The 16,290-nt window shown below is 46.9% G+C and overlaps 7 protein-coding genes across 7 annotated transcripts; 3 read left to right on the top strand and 4 right to left on the bottom strand.

Annotated features, from left to right (window-relative positions):
- Positions 1-1,666: 1,666 nt before the first annotated feature.
- Positions 1,667-2,154, bottom strand: BDV27DRAFT_157332 (uncharacterized protein; the record flags this gene model as incomplete). Its single annotated transcript, XM_032072492.1, has 3 exons — positions 1,667-1,726; positions 1,780-1,998; positions 2,059-2,154. 3 exons carry the CDS (start codon positions 2,152-2,154, stop codon positions 1,667-1,669), a joined length of 375 nt encoding a protein of 124 aa, XP_031928118.1.
- Positions 2,155-3,969: 1,815 nt separating this feature from the next.
- On the bottom strand, positions 3,970-4,329 carry BDV27DRAFT_127584 (uncharacterized protein). The gene has a single exon (XM_032066803.1). The coding sequence runs from the start codon at positions 4,312-4,314 to the stop codon at positions 4,138-4,140; it is 177 nt and encodes a 58-aa protein (XP_031928117.1). The 5' UTR covers positions 4,315-4,329; the 3' UTR covers positions 3,970-4,137.
- Positions 4,330-4,597: 268 nt separating this feature from the next.
- BDV27DRAFT_108367 (uncharacterized protein) lies at positions 4,598-6,494 on the bottom strand. Its single transcript, XM_032064454.1, has one exon. The coding sequence runs from the start codon at positions 5,808-5,810 to the stop codon at positions 4,749-4,751; it is 1,062 nt and encodes a 353-aa protein (XP_031928116.1). The 5' UTR covers positions 5,811-6,494; the 3' UTR covers positions 4,598-4,748.
- Positions 6,495-7,331: 837 nt separating this feature from the next.
- On the bottom strand, positions 7,332-8,412 carry BDV27DRAFT_157330 (Spg1/Tem1 GTP-binding protein; the record flags this gene model as incomplete). Its single annotated transcript, XM_032072491.1, has 4 exons — positions 7,332-7,430; positions 7,488-7,562; positions 7,613-7,905; positions 7,962-8,412. 4 exons carry the CDS (start codon positions 8,410-8,412, stop codon positions 7,332-7,334), a joined length of 918 nt encoding a protein of 305 aa, XP_031928115.1.
- Positions 8,413-8,626: 214 nt separating this feature from the next.
- Positions 8,627-10,761, top strand: BDV27DRAFT_127581 (ribosome biosynthesis protein RRB1). The gene is made up of 3 exons (XM_032066802.1): positions 8,627-8,902; positions 8,964-10,230; positions 10,290-10,761. The coding sequence occupies exons 1-3, from the start codon at positions 8,704-8,706 to the stop codon at positions 10,312-10,314; spliced, it is 1,491 nt and encodes a 496-aa protein (XP_031928114.1). The 5' UTR covers positions 8,627-8,703; the 3' UTR covers positions 10,315-10,761.
- A 243-nt stretch (positions 10,762-11,004) lies between these two features.
- BDV27DRAFT_127579 (uncharacterized protein) lies at positions 11,005-13,335 on the top strand. Its single transcript, XM_032066801.1, has 6 exons — positions 11,005-11,405; positions 11,484-11,893; positions 11,956-12,649; positions 12,702-12,811; positions 12,862-12,961; positions 13,020-13,335. Exons 1-6 carry the CDS (start codon positions 11,174-11,176, stop codon positions 13,172-13,174), a joined length of 1,701 nt encoding a protein of 566 aa, XP_031928113.1. The 5' UTR covers positions 11,005-11,173; the 3' UTR covers positions 13,175-13,335.
- A 1,226-nt stretch (positions 13,336-14,561) lies between these two features.
- Positions 14,562-16,190, top strand: BDV27DRAFT_108334 (putative GPI-anchored cell wall protein Pst1). Its single transcript, XM_032064453.1, has 3 exons — positions 14,562-14,882; positions 14,969-15,341; positions 15,427-16,190. The coding sequence occupies exons 1-3, from the start codon at positions 14,807-14,809 to the stop codon at positions 16,127-16,129; spliced, it is 1,152 nt and encodes a 383-aa protein (XP_031928112.1). The 5' UTR covers positions 14,562-14,806; the 3' UTR covers positions 16,130-16,190.
- Positions 16,191-16,290: the final 100 nt, after the last annotated feature.

The following is a 16,290-nucleotide window of genomic DNA, read 5'->3' as shown; positions in this document are numbered from 1 at the left end:
TTGAATAGCTTCAATTTTATCGTTTGAGTGGGAATTATCGTTTGGGTGAGGCAGACCAACACGCCGAACAGGCGGGTGGGGCTGCTGACCTAAGAGACGGATATACAGTTCCGCCATTTAGTTTGCATAATTTGGCTGCGGGACAACCCAACCATGGTTCACCCTCCATACAAAAATATATATAATTTGCAACACATGAGGTTTTATATTGATTTGAGAATATATATATTAAAAAGTAATGACCAAAAAATATAAAAATATGCAAAAAAAGCAGAAAAGTCGCTTAATATTTTATATACCACCCTTTTGCCTCCAGAACTGCCTTAACACGATCTTTCATGCTTCTTATTATTGCACGTAGAATATCTTGACTGATCAATGTCCATGACTGCTCTAAAGCCTTCCATAAAACTTCCTCCTTCTTATTATTCGATCCCTTGCAGTTTTCTATATCCGGGTTCAAGTCGTAGACGCCTTCTTTAAGTGGAAACCACATGTGTTCAATGGGGTTCAGATCAGGCGAATATGGTGGCCATTCCATACAAGGAATTGCATTATCTTGCAACCATTCTTCAATCTTTTTAGCTGAATGAATGGAGGCATTATCATACATGAAAATAAGACCTGGTTCCCAAATAGTAGGCAGTAATTCCTTCAATAGAGTAAGATAGAAGCGTGCAGTGTAGCCATATTTTTTAGCTTCAAAATCACGCTCTAAACGGATGAGATCACTGCGATTTTTGCCCCAAATAGCTGCCCAGACAATTACACGGATAGCCTTGCCCTTCTTATATGGCTGAATATATTCCTTTTTCCATTTTTCTCCATGTAGATTAAGGCGAAACACATATTTATGGCGTTGGCCAGATCCAAGTTCAACCGAGCATTCATCTGACCATATAATCTTGTTCCAATCAATGTCTGTATAATCCTTATACTTCAAAGCCCAATTATACCGTAGTCTCGCTACTTCCGGTGTTAATTTCGGACGCTTTTGAGCACGCCATTTGCCATATCCAGTCTCTTGAAGTATGTTATACAATGTAGAGCGACAAATTGCTAAATGAAGCGTATTTTGGATCTCTTGATAGGTAAGAAAGGGATTTCTTTTGATTATTCAAATCAGCGAGCGTTTGTCTCTATCCATGTAAGATTTTGGACGACCAGGGCGTGGATGGGTTTTAAAATTTTGTCTTGAAGATGCTCGGTTCAGTGTAGTATAAATGGTTTGGAGGGATCGATTCAAAAGCCTTGCAATTTCAGTGGATTTTTTACCACCTTCATAAAGTCCTTGTATATAAGCTCGTTCGGTTGGATCCAGCTGTCGATTACGCTCAATATTAGCACTTAAAGGGCTCAAAGGGACCCTTCTAGGTGTCATGGTGGGTGTATGAGAAGATGAGGTTTTTTGACGCGTTGGTTGACGCGACCGGGTGCTTAGCGCGATTATTCAAACTTTTTACTAAGAACTATAAGCACTACTAAAACACCACTCTTGGGCCTTATCCGTGACGCTATACCTCCCTTCCCTAGGGGCTTGGCCTCAAGCCCTCACGCCTTTTTGAGCCCTAACAGTAGTACCAAATATATCCGGGCCCCAAGGTTTTCCTAAGCATGCAAGCCAGCAAAAAGCCTTGCGAGCGAACTAAACCAACTGGTATAGTATCTAGAGGCCCACCAGCGCAGGTTCAGCGAGCAGCCAGAAGATGGTGGTAAGCCTAGAGGGCTTTCTACCGAAGCATTAGGGAAAGCACACCGTAACGCCCCACGTATTCATACTATCTGCTCTTTCTTGGCTCCAATCAAATGAAAAGCCCGACGGTGAGCCTGCTCTGCATTGTCGAACGCAGCATAAAGATCCTTAATTACCTGCGCCGCACGAACGAGACTCGCCTCCGGGAAGACACCGTATAGCCCCTGTTCCTCGCTCCAAAACTCATGGATCCAATCGATCATCTGGATGAGGTCTTTGGCATTTCCAATCATCAACCCCGCAGTCTAGCCGAATCAGTATTGTAATCAGATCTAATCGGGGAGGCAACCTCCTTACCTGCTCACAGACAGCATTCCTATTACTGCACTGTTCACAAAGGGCCGAAGCCACAGCATCAAAGTGGCAGTCCACTTCAAAAAGCAGCCCGTCTGTAGGCTCATATGCCTTGATGCTAGTGGGGAAACAATGTATACAGAAACAAAAACGAGGATATAAAGGACAATCACCCCAGGGATCGATCTATTACAGCCGACTATTAGATTTATTACTATTTATTCCCATCTACTATCTGTATTGCCCAAAAAATTATTATAAAAATCTAGAATAGGCTTGTTGGGTGCCTTTTGATTATTGTAGTAAAGATGATCCCCCCGAGTCATGAAGACAGGAAGGTGCTAACGTCTACGTACAATGAAGGCGGTCAAGTCATGGGGGCAGAAAAGGGGAAGCCGTAACAAGGCTGCTCCCAACATTGGGGTTGCTTTTGTGGAGATATTTATTAAATACGATAAGGCAGTCTTTGTTTTCTAAAGACGTGTAAGTATAAATATATTAATACTGTACAGTTGTATTGACAATAATCGCTTATTAGAGTATAAATTTTACAAAAAGAAAAAGCCAGGAGAAGCTGTCCGCGATTAGTATTATATATAAAATAGTAATCGAAAAGTAAAAAGCTTAAGAAGAGAAAGATAAGAAAAGAAAAATAGTTAAACACCTGCACTTAAAAAAAAAAAAATTTTAACGTATATAAATCATTAATACGTGTAGTACCGTCACAGTCTACTAGATATTAAATATAGGTGTCAAGGATATCTACTAATCAGGGTAGAAGACCTGTCAACTAGGTTAAGGATACAAAGGCTAAAGCAGGTGGGAATATCCAAGGCAGGCAGTAGATACTATTCAGACAGGTGACTGATTCTTGACCTCCTACTACTACTAACCGTTCACAACTTTATAGCTGGAGGTTCAACACCTAAAGGGTGTTACACCCGGGGCTTCGTCCTAGAGCTCCGCGTACCAGTAAGTGCGGCTTGGATAGAACAACTAACCTGGAGACCAGAATCCACTGGGGTCCAACGATGATGCTAACGAGATACGACGGGGTGACCACTAAGGTCCGAAGGGTTCACTAAGGTACTGTCACGAAGTAATAACTCAAGGTCAAAGGGCCAGGTCTACCAAGTATGTATACTCAGTAGTTAAGAGAGTGCAAATGAGTCGATACTGGTAAACCAAATGTAGGTCTTAAGTAACAGTTGCATTGATCGCGAATAACTAAACTAAACACATGAATGAGCGTCCTTATATACCTGCTGCTTCGTCTACTCCTCGTATACTCCTGGGGTCACTTCTGGGGTAGCTGGTGCACTGATTGGCGGTGGCTGAATATACTCCTGATATACTCCTGGAGTAGACGCTGGAGTTGTTGGAGCACACGAACGTCCCACGCCGCCTGCCCTAGGACCCAATACACAAGCATCCATCGCTTCCCACAGGAGTAGATTATCACGTGATCCAGGTGATCCTCTGTTTTGCCGTTTGTCCCTTTACCGCTTATTGTCATCCTGTCGTTTTCTGCCTTGCGTGTCCGCCCTTAGATAAGGTACGCTAGACAAGGTGCCTGTAAAGGGTTCTGGATCTCCGTTGAAATCCTAACCATTGGGTGGTCCGATATTCCTCATCGGTAGCCGATTTGTTCATGCACAAGGTTCAGGGTATACTGTACCAGTCACCAGGCCGAATCGCTATTCGATCCGTGACAATAGGATTTTAGTGACTCTCAATATTATTGTGCCATAACGTAAAAGCTCCTAAACTATGGCTCCACTTACAGGGAGCTAGTGTCTATAGGCTTACCTAGTAAAAGAGAGGTCGCCCTCTTAAGAAACCGACACCCCAGAAACAGCGCGCTATAGAAGATCTACTGTCTGCTCCTGTTTCTAAATAATAGGTAAGCTTCTCTTTAGATGAATCTGTGACTACCTTCCAGCAAGCCTTTGCCCCTGTAATAAAATCTCTAGAGTAAAGGCCGACACTTTACTTTCTCTGCCTGGGTAGAACCCACCTTCTATTAATCCAGTGACTGAAGGATTATAGTACCCCTGGGTCTCCCATGCGACACTTTAGGGACAAGCATATCAAGCGTTTCCCGCAGGATATGTGTGTAGAATGTGGCGTCTGTGGTACCACCTTGGAGCACAAGGCGGACTTGAAGTTGCATGCAGAAGAAGTACTCCATTTAATGCTGTGATGGTTAGCAGGCGACCGAAAATGGCTACTTCTGCGGCCGTTTTACGAGTCTTGCTAACCAACATCTGCCATGGTATCACGTGAGTCAATTTCGCTGCTCTCCATGCAGGGCCACGATTTTTGATACCTGATGCCAGCTCAACTGCTTGCTCATCACCAGTATTTTTAGTATCCCTGTTCCAGGAGGCTGATTTCTTTGCAGCCTGGGTAGTTTGGATCTTGGGCTATCAGTAATGGTGTTGCATCCAATGAAGCTATTAGTAAAAGAGTTTAATGATGTGAAAATAGACTTGCAAAATCGAACCTCATGGAATAGACCTGTGTAGTACGGAGCGACAAGGCCTGGGATGAATTTAACAGAGAATGGATAATACGCCGCTAATTATTATGAAAATCTGGTATACATATACTTACTCTTAATTTCTAGTCCCCTCCATCCGTAAACGCCAGCAAAGCACGCCAGAACTCATTCTGAATAAGAATTTAGAATGAAAATACACTAGGAGTTGATGCGTGCACCTGAAGTCCTTTCCTGGAAGCCCATTTGCACTTTCTTACCTCCACAGATATTAACGGGTATGATCGGCCTAGGCTTCTTCCTAGGACTCCCAGATTCAACACGTACGTCATTTCCACGTACTTTGCTCTTTATTAGTAGGTCACATCGCTCATCAATTAGCTCGTCCTCGAGAATAGCATATTGTGCATATTTGTCAATTGGAGGCCGTAGGGGATGCAGCGCAATAATCCAATGTGACTCTGTGAAAAGTTGACGAATCCAGTTCTCATTCACTTTCATCATATCAAAATTCCATGCACTACTTTTGATGCACAGGCCTCGAATGTTCAGTAAAGAATTCTCGGCTTGACAGATTGGATAAACTCGACCTCCGAATGTACGAGTTTCCCAAGCAGTGCCGGCCTCGCGGCAGGTTACACCAGGAGGTGTCTCAAATGGCTCGTTATCAGAACATAGTTGACCAGCTCGAATGCTACGGAACTCCAATACATGGGCTAGTTCATGCCCCAGTAAAACTGCCAGAAAGACTAGACCTGCTAGTTTCTGATTGTGGGTTGAAGTCAAATCCTTCAAGAGTCGAATAATATTGTAGTCCAAGGTTATCAGATCTGACATTGCCTTGGGGCACAGTGTTGTCTCTGCAAATGGGGAAGAATTTGGGTGCATATCAGGATCAAAATCAATGTCAGGAATGGCATTTTTGATGCATCCAATAGTCTCATCCCTTGATAATTCCAGCTCCACATCAGCATCAAGCCATATATCCGGGAGGCCTGAGTGTCGACGCCGAACGAAGATGCCAAAAGATTCCCAGCGTTGAATTATAATTCGTGACATAAGGAGAAGCGCCGGTTGAATTAGTGTATAGGCATTGCGCGCGGCAGGAGTATCTCTTTCACGAAACATTGGAAATTTCGATCTCGGGAAAAGATTCTCGTTTTGTAGATTACAAAAGCTGGACGGGTAGTTTTCGTAATCCTCCATGACAAAGTCTTCATCAGCGAAGCCCCAAGGGCTGCCATCTGTATGCGTAGTAGCCATAGTGTGGGATTCAAAACTGTAACATTTAAGGTAGCAGCTTGCGCTTGCTTGTGCTTATAAAGGTGCTGTGTACAGGAGTCTTGTAGGCAGAAATGGTAGGAGCCAACAGGACCGCGTAAGTATCATTGTCCTGAAAGAGCGAAATGAATTCCTATTACCTCAGCTCCCTCAGATGTGTCAGGTGATATTAGGAGCTAGTCCCAACAAAGAAGGCGGTCTAATTAGAGTCACATATCGGAGTTGATGAGAGGGAAATGTCCAATCTGAAGGGTTCGCTTGAGGAGGTGAAGAAAAGAAAGAGAAAGAGGAAGGGAAAGTGAGTGTCATTTATTTGTGCGCGGGGTTTTTTAGATCAAGGCGTGCTGAAGTGGGTAAAAGCGGCCACTAGAGCGAAAATACCCCCGAACAGGAAGCTAAATCTTCGTGCCGGGTAGGCGTTCGGTGGCAGCAGAGCCGCGGTTCAACGGCCGTTCGCGGTTTCCCCACTAACAGTGTCAACCGATATTCCCGGACCGGTTTATCCTTGTTCCGGTAGTGTCACATATCCCACGGCTCGTCGCTGGTTCATTGGCTGGCAGCGGTGTCTCCCTGACAAATATATTCACTCGAAAAGAAATCACACTAATTAATTAATTTAGGGCTAGAAGCCATTTAGTGAGGGACTTTGTATTAGTAAAACTCTCTATGGCAGTGATACACGTCATTTACTGCTCATAAAGTAGATCTTAATCGTGAATTTAGAGGCTTTGTGATGTTCTATGCTCTCAATTAATTCAAGGGGTGGGCTTGGCGCTATAAGTTTTAGTTAACCTGCTGTTCGAAGTGTAAGTTAGTCAGCTTGGCGGGCAGCTTAGCTAAGTGAATCATGGATTCGCTCCGGAATTGATCCCGGATTGCTCCGGCGCACTGGCTTAATGCTCCGGGAGCACTCAGCACACGCACTTCTGTCTTGCCCCACGCTCCGGGATCAATCACTGAGCAAAAAGCGGCCCTGAGCTAGTCCCGTTCCGGAAAGGGAAAGTCGCAAAGTTTCCGCAGAAAAACAGTTCGCTAGTCATGTAATATCACGCATATTTCCAGTATGGGCCTTCTTCTTTCAAGGATGGATTCCAATGTTTCTTTCGTGAGCAGTTGAGCTCCGGGTGATAGCGCCGTGGTTCTGATCTATAACCCATCAAGAGTCGTAGATGCAGGTTTATAATGAATCAAAAAGAAAAAAAAGAAAAGAAAAGAAAAAGTGTCGAAGGAAAGAAAGAGAGATTAAAAACACGGGTGGGGAATTTAACACAAGGAAAAGAAAGAAAGAAAAGAAATGAAAAATGATGAACATGAAGAGAATCCTGGACGCGTCCCAATGCTGAGAGAAAAGAAAATCAAGTAAAGGAAAGCAGAATGCGTATCGACAGAAACGCAGAGTAGAAATCCTCCCACTACAGCCACTTCATCCCACCGAGGGAAAAGAAGTCGTCAACATCACTTTGTCCCAATGTACATAATCGTTACTTCCACTTCATCATGATTCTATACGTTCTTGTAGAGCAACAGCGGTTCGCCGACATTCTCAATCTCGGGAATAGTGCACTTCAGGTCGAAAGCCTTGGCCAGGACGATCTTGAAGATCTAACAGATAGTTAGTATCGGACAGAAACCAGGTTCGGAAATTATCTCCGTTCGCACCTTTTGTACGTTGATACTGTGGCTGGTGCTGCTAAAAATCAAGCTGGCCTTCATAGCCTTGGCAAACCTCTTGGCCTGAGCTCAAATTAGCGTGGTTATTGTTAGATTTCTTCACGCTAACGTACCTGGATCGAGATCTCTTCCTGGTCTTCCCGGGGAAAGTTGACAAAGTGATCGTATTTTGTGCCAACGAGGAAAGGAATCGCCGTTTTATTAAAACCACGGCCCTGGCGGTACCACTCCTTAATGGAGTTCAACGTGCTCTTGCGAGTGAGGTCAAACATGAAGAGGATCGCGACGGCATCGTTGCAGACAAGAGGAAGCATATTGACAAATTCACGCTGCCCACCCAGATCCCAGATGGAAAAAGTAATCTCCGTATTCCGGATAGAAATCGTTTTCTCCATGAAGTTTACACCTGCGCAAGGTTAGAACTGTGCCCACAAATAGAGACCCCCGAATATTATCACATACCCAACGTTTGAATGTAGTCTTCGTCCCAACTGCCCTCCACATATTTGACCATCAGACTGGTCTTTCCGATCTGAGCGTCCCCAACCATCCCGACCTTGATCACCACGCTGTTCTTCGTTTGTTGTTGCGATGCTTGTTTCTGGCTGACATCCTGGCTAGTCTGGGAGACGCCGGGGGCACTGGACAAACCGGAACTTGGCCGAGACAACGAAGGGATCTGAGGTTGGGTCAAGGGAGAGGGAGTCGGCCGGGTATCATCATGAGATTGATAATCGCGAGTTGGGGAGTGGTATTCGACCGCGGAATGGGAGGAATAGTGGGCGCGCGAATCGCTGCTGTAACCGTCCTTGTAAGCCGCAGCGGGGGCCGTATCCTCCGTCACATGAGGATCCTGTTCAATCTGATCCGCCACATGGGGTGTGCTGGCGGTCGGAAAATGTGACGCATCCATATCGAGAGGAGTGTTTCAACTGGGAGGGTTGTTGGACAAAGCTTTCCACAGCCCCTGTGGGAGTGCCTGAGGGTGAACACAGCCGCAGCTCCAGAAGAGGGAGAGCGTCAACAGCCCGATCGCCACTAGTCCGCGATAGGCTTAGCGCCGTTGCCCGTCGGGCTTCGCAGAAAAAAAAAGTTCCTGAACCCTAATCAGTAATTTTCCCTCTCTTTTGAAGGTTGGTTTCTGCCGCACGACTGGTTCGTCGACAGCTTCTATTTAATCCCTATCAAACAAAACTTGTACACCATGTCGAAGAGAGCCGCCGACGTTTCCGATGAGCAATCCGCCGCTCTTAAGGCAGGAGAGCGCCCGATGACCGAAGCCCCTCCAGACGAGGTGGGGGAATTCGAGGACGAGTTCGAGGACGAATTCGAGAGCGAAGATGAGATCCTCGAGGCCGGTGTGGACGGCCGTCCTGATGCGGAGCGGGAAGAGGAAGAAAAGGGTAAGCTCTCATGTTCATCTGGTTTTACCGGTTCAGCTCTGATTGCGCCCATGTCCTACAGATGCGATGGAGGTCGACCAGCAGACTTTCATTCCCGGAAGAACGAAACTCGCTCCCGGAGAGGTGCTTTCGCCAGACCCTTCTACGTATAATATGCTACACACCCTCACAACACCCTGGCCCTGTCTTTCCTTCGATATTGTCCGCGATAATCTGGGCGACAACCGCAAGACTTTCCCCGCGACCGTCTACGCAGTAACTGGTACACAGGCAGAGGGACGTCGATCAAAGGAAAACGAGCTCATGGTCCTGAAGATGAGTGGATTGAGCAAGATGGAGAAGGAGAATGATACCGACTCGGAGAGTGACTCGGATGACGATGACGACATGGGAGAACCTATTCTCGAGCACAAGAGTATCCCCTTGGGATCGACAACCAACCGGATCCGTTGCCATCAAACCCCCTCGTCCTCTGGAGATTATTCCAAGCCTCCACAAACCCTCACTGCTACCATGCTGGAAAACTCGCAGGTGGTCATCCACGACGTCACCCCTCATCTGACGAGCTTCGATGTTCCCGGCACCGTTCTCCCTCCTTCCGCCTCGAAACCTCTCTCTACTCTTCGCATGCACAAATCCGAGGGTTACGCACTGGATTGGTCTCCTCTGCAACCACTGGGCAAATTGTTGACCGGTGACAACGATGGTTTGATCTACGTTACGACGCGCACCGAAGGTGGCGGTTGGGTTACTGATACGCGGCCCTTCACTGGACACGCTTCGTCGGTCGAAGAACTGCAATGGTCTCCTAATGAGCGGAATGTCTTCGCTTCCGCTAGCAGTGACGGTAGTGTGAAGGTGTGGGATGTCCGGTCTAAGTCCCGCAAGCCCGCTGTGGATGTGAAGGTTTCCAACACGGACGTTAATGTCATGACATGGTCGAACCAGACGTTCCACCTTCTCGCTACTGGTGCCGACGATGGCCAATGGGGCGTCTGGGATCTGAGACACTGGAAGCCGAATGCCTCGGCGCCGTCATCCCAGATCACCGCATCACCTGTCGCCGCCTTCGACTTCCACAAGGAGCCTGTCACCAGTATCGAATGGCACCCCACCGATGACAGTGTGGTGGCCGTTGGTTCGGCCGACAACACCGTAACTCTGTGGGATTTGGCCGTCGAACTTGATGAGGAGGAGAGCCGGGAAGCCGGTCTGGCAGACATTCCGCCTCAATTGTTGTTTGTGCATTACATGGAGTCGGTCAAGGAAATCCACTGGCAGGCCCAGATGCCCGGTACTATCATGGCTACTGGCGCTGCTGGATTCGGGTATGTATATTCGGATACGAACATGAGAAGGAGTCAAAACGCTAACCCATTCTTCACAGAGTATTCAAGACGATCAGTGTTTAAAAAGATAAAAGTGCGATTCCGAGATATACGCCCCACGACTTGCCGTTCTCATACCTTTTATACCATTTGTTTGATGGAAGTTCATTTAAAGTTCTCAGGGAAATAGAAGTCAATGAATCTGATGACATTGTGATATTATGCAAGACATGACCGCACAAATCATGGGTGATGATGACTACTAGTGTATTGAGTCGGGAGCCTGATTCGGTTTTGAGCGACAGTTTTAGTGTTGTGCTCAGGGCGCCTCGTGACGATCCGTATGTCGGCAAATGATTGTCAAATGCCGTCGGGGTGTAAGCGAGCAGGTGACCAGTCCTGATTTGTCGTAGATTGACCCAGCTAATGCGAGATGCATACACACTGTGGCAAGGAAAACGAAATTCTTATAGAAGTCAAAATTGTCTATGGATGCTCCTTTTGCGACGTGAAAGCATGCAGCAGAGAGACAACGTGTAAGATAGCAGTAGACAGAGAGCAACTCCTTAATTGGGAGAGTCTCCCGTGACATATCAAAAGTCTTTTCCCTATGGAATATCGTGGGGGTTTTGAAAGTCCGGGGCATCCAATCAGACCTGCGCTGAAAACGGATCCCCATCCATGGGCAAATGCGGGGAAAGCTGTGCCTCGATTGGTGTGTTAAAGGTCGTCGCCAACCTTGAGCAAATCCCTCGCCTCAAACCTTCCATTTGTTGTCAATCTCTCGGACCGTCACTCCTTTGTCCTTTATTGCTTGTCCCTGCAGTGCGCAGACCTTCCGGGTTGATCAGTTCACTAAACCAATCCGTCCATACTTGTGCTGAATCTGTATATTTTCCCCGCTGCGCTCATCGCTCAGCACCAGTTGCCCCCGCAAACTGCCATGAGGATCGGAAGAGGATGTGAGCGCTGTCGCCTTCGTCACATTCGGTGTACCACTCGCGCGGGAGCGTCGTCATGCAATGCATGCGCTCGTTTAGGGCGGACGTGTCGTCTGGATCCTCCGTTCCGTTTCAAGACCGTCCGCCATGTGTATCAAAAGAGCCAAGGGACTGCCTCTAAGTTCGAATTGGAGTGGGACTCCGCACAGACATGGGTGAATGTTCCTCAGTCTTGTATGTTCTGTTATTTCTACCTATGTGCTCTTTTTTTTCTATGTAAATTTCAATGGAATCCGGCCTAATCCTATTTAGTGACCTTCGTTCAAGAGTCTGCCGAAGAGTCTGCGGATGGAAGCATCAGTGATGCTCCACCTGAGCCTCAGGGCGATCCCCAGCTCCCCTCGGACGGCCCTCATACATACATCCCTGATCCTTTCACAACTCACCTGCCTATCTCTGGATCTCTAAATCCACACGATGAGGCCATTGGCATCCCCCATGTGGAACCGGCGATATCGACTCCCTCCACACACGATGACCAACATTCAACCAAAGCCACGGCGATCTCGCCGAGGGCTGTCAACGACATGGTCTCTCCTTTGGCATCCAATAGTACATGGTCGCCAATGACTCCATCCACTCCACGCTCGACCTCCTCATCGACGATGACATCGCGAGAAGCGTTCTTGTTGCGCTCATACATCAACAAAATATCGCACTGGGTAAGAAACATACACTGTTCAGTCGTACTTCTCAGTACCGGAGGATCTGATCGATACCACAGTTAGATATCTGTGACTCGGCATCGACTTTCAATAGTGAGGTGCCTCGCAGAGCGCTACATGTACCGATGGTTCTGAAAGCAGTGTTGGCGCTATCTGCTCGACATGATGCGATCATGTCCGGTGCTAGTGATTGGGAGGCCTCCGAATACCACAGTCAATGTGTAGAGCTGCTGCTCGCCGCCCTTGCGCGGCCTGAGGAAACATACGATGATAATATGCTTATTTCAGTTGTGATTCTGCGAATCTATGAGGAACTCGAAAGTACGACCGACGAAAAGTGTCATTGGCTTGGTTCCAATCGGCTGCTCAATACTATGTCCCGAGCCGCATCATCAGGCGGGTTGACAGAGGCCGCCAGCTGGCAGTTTTTACGGCAAGCAATCTACGCATCTATTGTCCAAAATCAGCCTATGCAGCTTGACCTTCGGAACTATGAACGGTCATCCGTTTTCAAGAGGGGCGACGATGCCGCCTATGCCAACACTATCATCTTCTACTGTGCCCGGATAATACAGCTTTGCTCGGAAGGCCATGTTGCGGCCGTGGATGAGGAGGACTGGCACGAGCTATCCAGTAAAGTGGAGCAGTGGTACCGCGACCGGCCTGTCAGTTGGCAGCCATTGCAGTACAAAGACGCCAACCCGGCGGAGAATCGACCATTTCCCGAATTATGGGTTATGTCACCCCCAGCCGGTATGTACCCGGGTTAGAGTGTGGACGGTGAGATATATGTTAACTGTTATAGTGGTCGGGCTGCAATATTACCACACCTGTCAAATTCTCCTCACGTCGTCTGACCGTCACTGGGGCGTCGTGAGCAACTATGAGCGTGCACGGCTCAGACGTATAGAAGAGGTTCGTACTACGGAGAGCTATCGACGATATCATATACTCACAGACCGCAGAAAGTGATTGCATCACACGTGGTGCAAGTGATTGGGCTATCTTCGTCGAACGAAACAGTCGAAAATGCCTATTTCATGGCTTGCCACCTACTATATCGATGTAAGTTCGCCGTTATCCGGCTCAATCGCTTTTCCCATGCTAACCTGTAATATCACAGATGGACACTGCCTGCGCCATCCCGTCGAGAAGCGGGGATCGTTCAAATTCCTAACTCAGGTGGAGAGCTCCGTGGGCTGGCGCACGGGATGGATTATTCGCGAATTAGAGGATCAATGGAACGAGTTGCAGGGATTGGATTCGTGGGAGCTGTAGTAGCTGCAGCTATGACGCATGTATAGTACGCTTTTTCTTTTTTCTTTTTTCTCTTTTGGATGTTGGGTGTTGGAGTTGGGGTTCCGGCAACCAGTCAGCACCTTCATGAGGACATGATGCAATGATTATCTCGATGCCTGATGAGCGGGGTTGGCGACAAGTGGGTCTTGGCGTACAGGGGAATAGAAAACTAGTAACTAGATAGATGATATAGAAATTAGAGATATAAATAGATTACGATGTGAAGAATGTTACCGCCTGCGCTATATCAAGTCAGTCGATGTCGCCAAAAGTAGTCAGTACCAAATACTAACCAAGTGCTTTTTGTTCACATCTCCCAGGCATCCATATATTCCATGGAATGCCAGATGAAGATCGAATCCAGAACCACCAATCGCACCGGGCAAACCCTCGGAAAATTTCCCAGCTACATTAGCTCCCGCAGTAGGATACCAAAGTTCAACAACACTGTTGCCTACTTACACAGTAGAAACTGAGTAAGTACCGCTCGGCGGACCATCGGCACCAAGCGAAGTCACTTACTTAACAAAAAAAGCCCTAACACAAGATAAAAATAGCAAAAATCCCATTCCTACACAGTACATGCAAGATGCACATACGGAGTACTTTCCGAATAATCATCCAGCAAATTTAGTAAAACACCCAAGAAAACAAAACAACTCCTCTAAAAGACGCATAAGAATATGAACCCAAGAAAAATCACATGCCGCCAACCCAAGATCTACAAAGAACTGATATAAATCAGCGACAAAAGTTCAACATTGCGAAACAAGGGTCCAAGGGCCAAGAATCCTAAAAGTGGAGACTTCGGTCATATGTTGGCTTTGGGGCGGTGCTTTTCTTCTTTTTGTTTTTGCTATTTTATTATTATTATTATTATTATGATTTTAATTTCGTTCTGGGTTTCTTCTGGTCGCAAGCTGGCTCACGTTGCATTGTACTATTGCACTATTATAGTGCCCTATTCCTTGTCTGGTAGGTGGTAGAAGTAGCCCAGAACCATAGAAGTCTCGGTGAAGTGGAAGCTAGCAAGAATTGCCCTATCTTGGCGCCGTGCCTGATGGATTTTCTTAGGTTAGTTTCTGCTAACCCCGGAGGTGGCCGTCACAGGGAGACGGGATGGGATGGGGATGGAATTAGTATCTTGTTGTAAGATGTAACTGGCCCGAGGTTTAGATTCTAGTTGTTCACTTGTGGTTGATCTCTATCGGAGCGGGATTGCGTTCAAAATTTCCGGGCTGGAAAAAAAAAAAAAAAAAACTTGATATACGGAGTACCTGTAGGTACATACTGTACTAGACTACTAGTAGGTGGTGTGTCTTTTCTTCAGTTGCTCAGCCACTCGGTTGTTTATGTGAAGTGATTAGATTACCGGATATTGTAACAGGTCTTTTGTTTGGGTTTGGGACTGGTGTGATTTCATTATTCATTTTAGTTTAATTATCTTGGGGGTTATTATTCATGTAAATACCCTTTTGGTTTTCTTTTTTTCTTGTTGCTTTTTAACTTTTTGTTTTGTTTTGTTTTTACTTTTTAACTCCGCTTCTTGCGTCTCGAGGAATTTGTATGTGCTATACTGCGAGTTGTATATCGCAGTTCTAACCCGCGCGAATGAAGTCAAGACATGTACGGTCTATTTCGGGGCTTTTGTTGGGTGGTGGGACTGGGATTTTGGCTTCGGAGTCATGTATGTTATTTCTCTCATTTTCTCTCTCTTTTTTTTGATTTGATGTCTGGCTGTCATTTCAGGTCGAATTAACACGTTGGATGCAGGCTCAGGAAACTTAAACATATCCTCTCAATCCGACGCCGACGGCCTCAAAGACTGCGAAACCATTAACGGTCCCCTAACTATCTCCTCCTCCGCCAGCGGCACCATCAGTATCCCCGAAGTCCAGGACATCAAAGGCCCGTTTACGATTGAGGGATCGTCGAATCTCAATGCCGTCACCGCCAGCAATTTGGAAACCGTCAGTGGGCCGCTCACGATCACCGGTAATGGCGCGTTGAATAGTGTTTCGTTGTCGAATTTGCAGAATGTCGGGGGTGAGCTGAGGATTCAGGGGAATGAGGGGTTGAAGGAGGTGAGGTTGGATGATTTGGAGAGGGTTAATGGGAATTTGGTTCTGAATGGGGATTTTGATCGGTTCGTTTTTTTTTTTTTTTTTTTCTTCCTTCGTTGGGTATTTTTATAGTGGTTGGTGGTTTGGTGCTGATGTGGGTCAATATAGCATATCGCTTGGGAATCTGGAGAATGTCTACGGTCAAACGACGATTCAGAGTTCGGGCTCATTTCAATGCTCAAGTCTGGATAAGCTTGTGTCGGATAAGAATGCTTTCAGGGGCTCGTTCTCTTGCAATGAGAAAGGGTCGGGTCTTAGCGCCGGCGCGAAGGCTGGTATTGCGATTGGTGTTATTGTCGGTGTTATTCTCGTCGTGCTCCTCATCTGGCTTTGTATGCGTCGACAAAAGAGGCAAAAACGGAAGGATGCCGTCCTCGCTGGACTCACTGCTGCTGGCGCCGCGGGGGCGGTCGGGAAGGATGTCGAGAAAGCTGAGAATAAAGCACCTACTGCAGTGTCGAATAACTCTCCGTCCAGTCAAGAACCGCCGAGTCCGCCGTCCGATACCGAGGTGGTGGCTGCAAGTACTATACCGAGAAAACCTGTTTCTCCGCCGCCGCCGGCACCGGTACCTGCAGCGTTGGTGCCCGGCGATCGGTCATCGACGGTGCTTTCAAATTCGGATGACCCGTCCTTGTTTCTGCGGCCGATACCGAGAAGGAGACCGTCTGAGTCGGAGGTCCCCATGCTGGATAGTGAGAACGTGCATGAGGCGCCGCCGCCGGAAGTTGGGAGGCAGCAGGAGGGGTTGTTTGAGCTGGATGCTGGGCCTGTGAGTGGTAAGCATCAGCAGGCTATACATCACGATTGATCAGTGATCTTTTCTTTATGTGCAATGATAATAATGATACCTTTTTGTTTTTTTTTTTTTTTTTTTTTATCAATGTGGTTTGTTATGTTTGGAGATTCGGAGTGGAATTACTGCATGTCAGCGCAATCTATCACGGATGAAATGTCCCAATCCCTATATTA

This window comes from Aspergillus caelatus (assembly GCF_009193585.1).
Source record: "Aspergillus caelatus strain CBS 763.97 unplaced genomic scaffold BDV27scaffold_77, whole genome shotgun sequence".
Classification (NCBI taxonomy): Eukaryota; Fungi; Ascomycota; class Eurotiomycetes; order Eurotiales; family Aspergillaceae; genus Aspergillus; species Aspergillus caelatus.
This window is presented reverse-complemented; position numbering and strand designations above follow the sequence as displayed.

Excerpts from the sequence above, each read along its gene's own strand:
- BDV27DRAFT_127579 (XM_032066801.1), top strand. The coding sequence starts at position 11,174 with ATGAGGATCGGAAGAGGATGTGAGCGCTGTCGCCTTCGTCACATTCGG. Across the intron at positions 11,406-11,483 it reads GGTGAATGTTCCTCAGTCTT|TGACCTTCGTTCAAGAGTCT; the intron begins GTATGTTCTGTT and ends AATCCTATTTAG. Across the intron at positions 11,894-11,955 it reads TCAACAAAATATCGCACTGG|TTAGATATCTGTGACTCGGC; the intron begins GTAAGAAACATA and ends TCGATACCACAG.
- BDV27DRAFT_127581 (XM_032066802.1), top strand. The coding sequence starts at position 8,704 with ATGTCGAAGAGAGCCGCCGACGTTTCCGATGAGCAATCCGCCGCTCTT. Across the intron at positions 8,903-8,963 it reads GCGGGAAGAGGAAGAAAAGG|ATGCGATGGAGGTCGACCAG; the intron begins GTAAGCTCTCAT and ends CATGTCCTACAG. Across the intron at positions 10,231-10,289 it reads ACTGGCGCTGCTGGATTCGG|AGTATTCAAGACGATCAGTG; the intron begins GTATGTATATTC and ends CATTCTTCACAG.
- BDV27DRAFT_108367 (XM_032064454.1), bottom strand. The coding sequence starts at position 5,810 with ATGGCTACTACGCATACAGATGGCAGCCCTTGGGGCTTCGCTGATGAA.
- BDV27DRAFT_127584 (XM_032066803.1), bottom strand. The coding sequence starts at position 4,314 with ATGTTGGTTAGCAAGACTCGTAAAACGGCCGCAGAAGTAGCCATTTTC.
- BDV27DRAFT_108334 (XM_032064453.1), top strand. The coding sequence starts at position 14,807 with ATGAAGTCAAGACATGTACGGTCTATTTCGGGGCTTTTGTTGGGTGGT. Across the intron at positions 14,883-14,968 it reads GATTTTGGCTTCGGAGTCAT|GCTCAGGAAACTTAAACATA; the intron begins GTATGTTATTTC and ends CGTTGGATGCAG. Across the intron at positions 15,342-15,426 it reads CTGAATGGGGATTTTGATCG|CATATCGCTTGGGAATCTGG; the intron begins GTTCGTTTTTTT and ends GGGTCAATATAG.